Source organism: Pteropus vampyrus, unplaced genomic scaffold (genome assembly GCF_000151845.1).
Source record: "Pteropus vampyrus isolate Shadow unplaced genomic scaffold, Pvam_2.0 Scaffold25, whole genome shotgun sequence".
Lineage (NCBI taxonomy): Eukaryota > Metazoa > Chordata > Mammalia > Chiroptera > Pteropodidae > Pteropus > Pteropus vampyrus.
The window spans coordinates 8,842,586-8,851,141 of NW_011888806.1; the positions used below are offsets into that span (position 1 = coordinate 8,842,586).

Consider the following 8,556-nt stretch of genomic DNA (forward strand, 5'->3'; position numbering starts at 1 on the left):
GTTAGGTTTTTTTTTTTTTTCCAATTTAACTGGTTTTCCTCCCTGGCTTTATTGAAATATAATAGACAATTAGTTGCTCATATTTATATTCTACAATTCAATGAGTTTTTTTCAATTATCGTCATCATACAATAGTATACTAGTTTCAGTTGTACAGCATAGTGATCGGCGATCCACCCCTGTTTCCCCTTACATATTTATTACAACATTATTAACCATATTCCCCATGCTACACTCTACATCTCCATTTCTATTCTGCAACTATCCATTTGTATTTCTTAATCCCTTTGCCTTTTTTCACCATCCTCCCAACACCCCTCCCATCTAGTAGCCCTCAAAATATTCTCTGTATCTATGAGTTTATTTCTGCTTTTGTTGTTACTGTTGTTTATTTTGTTCTTTAAGTTCCACATATACATGGAATTATGTGATATTTGTCTTTCTCTATCCTTCCCATTTCATTCAGCACAATACCCTCTAAGTCCATCAAGGCAATATCTTTTTCCATCCTCTTCCTTTTAGTCTGTGTGTGTCTTTTAATCTGAAGTGAGTCTCTTATAGGCAGCATATGTAGGGGTCTTGTTTTCTTATCCTTTCAGACACTATCTTTCGGTTGGAACATTTAATTCTTTTCCATTTGAGGTATTTGTTGATAGAAATGTAGTTATTATCATTCTTTATTCCTGTTTTTGATACGTGTTTTTTTCTTCTTAAAGAAGTCCCTCCAACATTTCCTGTAATACTGGCTTGGTGTTGATAAATTCCTTTAGTTTATTTTTGTCTAGGAAGCTCTTTATCTGTCTTCAACTCTAAATGATAGCTTTGCTGGATAAAGTATTCTTGGTTGTAGATTCTGGGTTTTTATCACATTAAATATTTTGTGCCAAACCCTTCTGTCCTGCATAGGTTCTTTTGAGAAATCAGCTGCCAGTCTTATGGGTGCTCCCTCGTAGGTAATTGCTTTTCTCTTGCTACTTTTAAGAGTCTCTCTTTCTAGTTAACATTTGACATTTTAATTATGATGTGTCTTGGTGTGGGTCTCTATGGGTTACTCTTTCTTGGGACTCTCTGAGCTTCTTGGGGTTGTGTGTCTATTTCCTTCACAAGGTGAGGGAAGTTTTTCATCATTATTTCTTCAAATAGCTCTTCAAGTACCCCTATGACACGGATATTTTTACGCTTAATTGTGTTTTCCCTCAGGTATCCCTATGACACGGATATTTTTACATTTAATTGTGTCCCATATGCTTTTTAAATTATTATTATAGCATTAGGTTCTTTTTTCTTGCCATTTTGATTTGAGTGTCTTTGGCTTCCCCATCCTCTATATCGGTGGTTTGAGCCTTTTCTTTATCTACTCTGTTTATTCCATCTAATATACTCTTCATTTCAGAAAATGTGTCCTTCATTTCTGACTGGTTCCCTTTTATAATTTCCATTTCCATTTCTATGAGTTTTTTTTACGTCTTTGTTAAAGTTCTCACTGAATTGATCTACACTTCCCTAAGTTCATTGAACATCTTTATAACCAATGTTTAGAACTTTGCATCTGTTAGATTACTTGACTCCATTATATCTGGATCTCTGTTCTGTTCTCTCATATGGTTTCTGCTTCTTTGTTTTCCCATTTTGGCTGCCTTTCTGTATCTGTTTCTATGTACTAAGCAAAGCTCCTAAGTCTTCCAATTTTATTAGCGTGGCTTTGTGTTGGTGTCCAGGGGCACAGTCCTGAGAGGGGTTCAGCTGCAGGCCAAATTTAGCTCCAGCCTGTGCCCTTCTGGGGCCACCTGTTAAGATTCAGCAAGCAATTCACAGATGTTGTGCTTATAGTTGCCTCAAGAAACCACACCAGAAACTGAGGCCAGCTGCCAGCAGTGTGAGTCCTGGCGCTGTCCAGCAAGAAGCACCTGAATTGCTGAGGATACACTTGGATGTGGCTTGGGTGGAGCCAAGAGTGGGGGAGGCAGAATTTCAGGGAATTCTCTGGGCGGAGTGACCTCTGTTTTCCAGTTTGATGACGTCTCAGCTATGGTGGCGCTGTGTCCGCACAGTGGGAGGGGGGAAGGCCAAACAGAGGAACAATGGATACTGCCAGCACTTCTGCCAGGGAGAGATCCTTGCCCTCACTTGGACAACTCAGTGTCCCCCTGTAAGTCCCTGGTGCCCCCCATGCAGCCCACCCAGCACTGGTGCACAGAGCAAGCAGGTCTGTTACTGAGAAAGTCCGTTCGCCAACACGGCTGCTTTAAGAGGCATCTGCAGCTGCCACAGCCTCTGTCCCACTCAGCCACTGGGGACCAGGCAGCCTTGTATCTTCACCCCCTCCTACCGTCTACCATCGCAAGTTGATTAATGATTTCTCTCTCTAGTTGTAGTGCTTCTGTTTCTCTAGATCGCAGGTGACTTTCCTTGCTGTTTGCTCTGTGTTTCTGTCACAACTTCGACTTGGTCGCAAGAGGGGTGAACAAAGCCTCTATCGTCTATGCCATTTTTTCTTGTCTTGTTTCTTAGTCTTTTTAAAGTACAGTTTTCTTCCTTTACAGTCTGGATTTTTTTCTCTTCCATAGTGATAATTATCACCCCACACCTTATCTGGATGTTTTCTCATACCAGCCTACCACTAATCTGCATCTAAATTGCTGTTTAAATTATATATCGATTTTTAAAAAAATTATTATTTTATTTTTTTCGATTTTTTTAAAATAATAGACTCTGGTTCTTTTCAATTATCTTCTTAAATATGTTAAGCAGCTATTTTAATGTCAATGTCTGATGACTTCAGTCTCCCTTACTGTGGGTCTATATCTATTTTCTTGTTGTTGGAACATTAAATCCTGTTTTCTGTGATGCCTGGTAATTTTTTTTCAATTATAGTAACATCAGGATTTTCTATTAGTTTCAAGTGTACAGCATAGCAGTTAGACATTTGTATAATTTTCAAAGTGATCCTCCCCAATAATTCTAGTACCCACCTGGCACCATGCATAGTTATTACAATATTATTGACTATATTCCCTGTGCTTACTTTACATTCCTGTGACTGTTTTGTAACTACCAATTTGTATTTCTTAATATCATCATCTTTTTCACCTAGCCCTCCAGACTGCCTTCTAACTGGCAACCATTAGTTTGTTCTCTGTATTTATGAGACTCTTTCTCTTCTGTTTGTTTATTTTGTATTCCTGGTAATTTTTGATTGACCATTTGGATGATTATATCTTCTTTGAGAGTGGACTTAACTTTCTTCTGGCAGATCACTTTGATCGAGTAGAGGCTGTAGTACTACTTCTGGATTTGCCCGTATTACCAAGGCACAGCCCTTCTAGAATGTTGAAAGCTTGGGGTTTCCAGGGCCTCTTCTCTTTGGGTAGACTTGTAACTTCAAATTTTGTCTCCCTAGCACTGAGAGGCTGCTGAAATATTAGCTTAGCTTTTTAGTCTCTAGCAACTCTTTCTACCTGGTGTTTCTGAGTTTTGCCCCATGTGTGTGCAATCTGCTGGAGAAGCAGGGGCACGGGATGCCGGGTTTGCCTTCCTGTTCTCTCCTTTCCAGGATTTTGGCTCCTTAAGTCTTGGATGCTTTTGTCACTCTCATTAGAGAGAGCTCTTCAAACTGTTGCTTCTTATATTTTATCTACTATTATAGTCATTCTTTGGGGATGATTGGTTTTGAACAACTACTCTACCATAGAGAGAAAGTTCTTTATAGATGACTTTGATTTTTAAGAATTAAAACTAGGTATATTGAAATTTCATATTTCAAACCTATTCAATCTGTTAAATTTGCCTTAAGTTCTTACCCTGATTGAACCTTTTAAAGGGGCTTTTTGTAGTTTCTTTAATAAAACTTTTAAACTTTATTTATAGATTTAATACTCAGTTTTTCTTTTAAATTTATTAACTGCATAACTATTAGCTTGATTTTCTTAATTATTTTTGTACTTAATTCTAAAGCTTCCTGGGATTTAAATATGTTCACCATTAAGGAAATGATTATGTCATCCTAAACAATTTTGGAGTTTAGCTGATTGAAGGAGCGTAAACCAGTGATATAAACCCTAGAGCTGTAAATCCAGAGAAATTTCTCTTGTCCCTGACTGCTTGGCTAAGGGCCTTTTTGTAATAACTATGTCACAAACTCCAAACTTATAAAAACAAAAACAGAAAGAAAAAATCAGTGATGATGGTGATCTGTCTTTAATCTTGAGCCATATCATAGTATGCCAAGTTTAACTCTTCTTATGTGTTTCCTGCTTCTGGAGTTTTTGAGTAATTTTCAAATTCTTCCTATAATTAGATATTTAATTGACATCTAAAGGGAGTGTTCGCCTCCCTAATATGGGTTCCAAGTTTTTTCTTATCATAGTGACATGGGCTGTTCATTGGAAATGGTGCTATTCATTATAATGCAGTTTAAAATGAACTTACTTTTTAAATGTTAATAATATATCTTATTGAACCCAACATATCTAAAATATTTTTACTTAAAATGTAATCAATATAAAAATGACTGAGGTATTTTACATTTTTGTAAAATTTAGATTTATATTTTTAAAATATTTTTAATTGAGATATAATTGACATATAACATTAGTTCAGGTGTACAAGATAATGATTCAATATTTGTATATATTGTGAAATGATCACCACAATAAGTCTACTTAACACCTATCACCACACAGTTATAAGTTTTTCTCTTCTCGTGATGAGAACTTTAAGATCTACTACTCTTAGCAACTTTCAAATATATAATAGAGTATTGTTAACTATAGTTACCATGCTGTACGTTACATCCCCAGGACTTATTTATTTTACAACTGGAAGTTTGTCCAAAATGGACTTGTTTAAAGTGTACTGTTAACTAGTGTTTACAATCTCATTTATCTGGACTGTCAACTTACTGTTTCTTTTCCCTCCACAGAAAGGCAGAAACTCTTCAGATGTCTTCCAATAATGACCACGTTTTCATCCCAATGTCACAAAGAGACACCAATGGCCTCTCTGGGACAACCTCCAACAACCTGAACACGGTTACTGAAGGAGCCGTGTTAAGTTTTCATAACATTTGCTATCGAGTGAAAGTGAAGAGTGGCTTTCTACTTGGTCGAAAAACAGTGGAGAAAGAAATACTAATGAATATCAGGTATGTGCATGAACTTTTATTTAAATAGCTTGATTGACATCTTGTGAACATCACAGGTGTTGCCTATTAGAAGTAAAGGTGCTATGGACATTTGTCTACAGATATATAGACACATTCATTTCTTTTGGCTCAATCGAGAGTGAAATGATTAGATCATATGTTAGGTATATGTTAAATTTTTAAAAGAACTGCCAAACTTTTTAAAGTGATTGTACCATATGCATCAACTTTCGTTTGAGAAACTGAGTAATTAATGTGTCATTTAGTTTTTCCTGGGCAAGCCTCATGTTTTAGTGGAAAGGAAGCCTGGGTATATGACTTCTGACTTTTTGATTGTGGGGATAAAATTGTAATCTTTGAGCTTCAATTTTCTAATCTGTGCGATAAAAGATCACTGTACTTTATGAGCCAGACACTATGGGTACTTATGCACTTTATGTCCTGTATGTTCTAGAAGCAAAAGTGAGGAGATCGAAATGACAATATATTGTGAAAGTACTTTGGGTTTCAAATAGACTTGTTTTAAGTAAGTGACCTATTTATAGTCGTTGTTAATCTATAACATTTTACCTAATGTTTTCCTCAATTATACAGACAGAAACAACCAGAGTATAAAACAGATCTAGCTTAGCTCAAGGTATGCTGTTGAAGTCCCAAGTGATAGGAGAATTTAGGATCCAAACCAGTACAAAACTATGTTTTTATTCTCACCTCTAGCAACGAATTGATCACGTGGTGGTTGTGTGGGCAGTAGAGAGGGGAGGGGAATGAGAATAGAACTTGGTACCATGTATCTCTCTTCTTTCACAGATGATAGGCATTAGGATTGTTCATGTTTTTCTGATTTCTAGAGAATTAAGCCTGATTCTTCCCTTCTCTGGAGAGGGGAGTGTATCTAAGTTAGCTCCGACAGCATGGCCTATGTGTTCTGTTTTGTTACTTTGTTTAATAGGGGACATTTTTAAAAAAATTTTTGTAAAAATTTTTTTGAAGCAATACTGAGAGTGTACACTGAGGAGCAAGATCTCAAATGCTCTCATAAGGGAAATTTTTATTTCAAGATAGAACAAGGAATCTTTTCTAGTTTTCCTAGACTGGAGGGGTGGTTTTAAGAGCCCTTTGTCCAGGTATGTAGACTCAGATGTTTCTCATGTTTTCTCCATGCATTCTATGGGATTGTGGCCTTTACTGTTACTGGCAGACTACTGCTCCCAGAAGGGTAGGAATTTACAGAGGAGAAAATATTTGGATGTGGGCGGGTAAGAAACAATGGAGATCTGAGATTGATTGGGTTGTGGTAAGGTCAGATTGTGTAGCATGAGATAGGGCTTTCATCATGCAGCAACACTTTCTGTCATACTTACTTCCTTGTTGCTTTCGTGCATTAGTTAAGAAACCCTGACTAGAAAAATAAGAAGAATGGTAGACACAAAGCTTTTATCTTTTGCTATATGCCTAGAGAGAATTCACTGACCTTTTTTGAAGAGTAACAAATTTTTTGTGAAACATAACAATAAAGAGTTAGTCACTTCAGATTTTGTGCTAAGCGAAAGGTAACAAATGATTTGACTATGTAAGTTTGAATAGATTTAAAATGCATACTTGCGAGAGTACATTTATCTTGCTTATGTTTTAAAGCTAACAGATTAGTAACCTGATACACTAAAAATGCCATCTGTTCAAGGCTTTATGTTTTTATGGTTCAATGGTATGCATTCCAGCAATAGAAGGAATGTCCATCTTTACCTGCATTCCTAGGTTCAGAAAAACTGTCAGATCTTTTCTTTAAAATTAAAAAATTATTTTAAAAATATAGTTGACATACAATATTGTATTACTTTCAAGTATACAATATAGTGATTAGACATTTACTTACCTTACGAGTATTGCCTCTATAAGTCTTGTAGAACATTAGGGTTTTCTTGCTTCCTCATATTTCTGTTTTAGGCATCCATGAGCTAGCTATATTATCCCTTTTATTCATAAAGCATTTTTAATTTTTCTTCTATCTGCTGTCTTCTACTAGTATTTCTGGGATGGGAGAAAGGTCGCTCTCATTTATCTTATTTTTACTTGTGTTTGATTGCACCACTAGCATTCAAAATAGTAATTTTATTCCAAAAAAAAGATGATGAGAATTTCAATTTCTGTTTTTTCTTTGGGCATTCTGTAATCTTATTTTTAGAACTAAGTAACTAGAACCTGACATCCTCTGTGGAGGAAAGGGGAGGGAGATAAAACAAAATCTGACTATGAGAATTCAAAAAGGTGAGATTTTACTACCTTATAAAAAATATTTCTGTAATCCTTAGTTTGTCTTTATACCCAGCATTTGATCTTTTTCTCACCAAAGCTGAAGATCTGTGCACAAAATGGTCCATTCCAATAGATGGGTGGATATCCTATAATCTTCAGGGAAATTCATTATCTTTTTGGAGATTTTTTTTAAAATTAATAACTTATTTTGAAATAATTTCAAACTTAAACCTTGCAAGAACATAAGCCTTTATTCAGACTTCCTGTTAACATTTCAGTGCATTTGTGAGTCATTCTGTCTCTTTGGATACCCATTTTCATTAGTATTTTTCTAAATCATTTGAGAGCAAGCTGTCCATATGGAGCTCTATTATTCCTAACTCCTCCTGTGTGTATAGGACCCTCTCTGAGATAACTACCTAGTCATCATCTGGAAGTAGCTCAGGGGAAGCAAAGCTTCATAATGGATGCAGTGGTGGGCCCTAAGGGGCTGCTGGTCAACCCTGCTCTCCGCATAGTTGACTGACCATGACATCATGTCTCTCCTCTTAGTCTCATCCAACCTGGTATTTTCCTGTCCCACTCTAAGTGACGTTAACCTTGGTCACCTGGTCATGTTGGTGACTGCAACATTAAATAAATTTAATGTTGAAAAAAATGAAGCAGTAATGAGGATTTTAAAATTATCTTTTATAGATATTTATTATTTCCTATGTACCTCATAAATTAGCCAGACATAAACACATAAAACTAGGCCTTATAATTTTATGGAAGATGGTTATTGTACATCTATAACTATTGTTTAATCAATGCTGTATTATGTTTTAATAGAATGAGTTCATTCTTGGTCTTCAGGGCTGGTTGAGGCAAAAAAGGATAAATGATAGGCAATGGAAAATTTTGTAGGGATTACTGTAGAAGCAATCAACCATTAATTGACCCTATTCCCTTACACCGCAAGTTAATAATTATCGCAACACAATGTGCATATTATTTCTGATCCTTATCCGTATGATATTGAAACAAGGTGTATATAGTGCCTTAATGGCACTATTTTCTTCTTCGTAAATTGTAAAAACCAAAACAGGAGATGCCCTGACATTTGCCCAAACTCTACTCTTTATTAAACCTGAAGCCAGCAGTTTCAGAACCCGCTG

General features: G+C 36.0%; 2 protein-coding genes across 3 annotated transcripts in view; both read left to right on the top strand.

Moving 5' to 3' along the window:
• The window catches only part of ABCG2 (ATP binding cassette subfamily G member 2 (Junior blood group)), a 159,794-nt gene that overhangs the window by 116,130 nt on the left and 35,108 nt on the right, over positions 1 to 8,556 (top strand). The window lies entirely within an intron of this gene.
• Positions 1 to 8,556, top strand: part of LOC105289569 (ATP-binding cassette sub-family G member 2-like) — a 34,262-nt gene that overhangs the window by 20,890 nt on the left and 4,816 nt on the right. For both annotated transcript variants that reach the window (XM_023528437.1, XM_023528438.1), the window contains one exon: positions 4,922 to 5,143. In XM_023528437.1, coding sequence (XP_023384205.1) covers positions 4,922 to 5,143 — 222 coding nt within the window. The remainder of the gene's footprint in view (positions 1 to 4,921; positions 5,144 to 8,556) is intronic.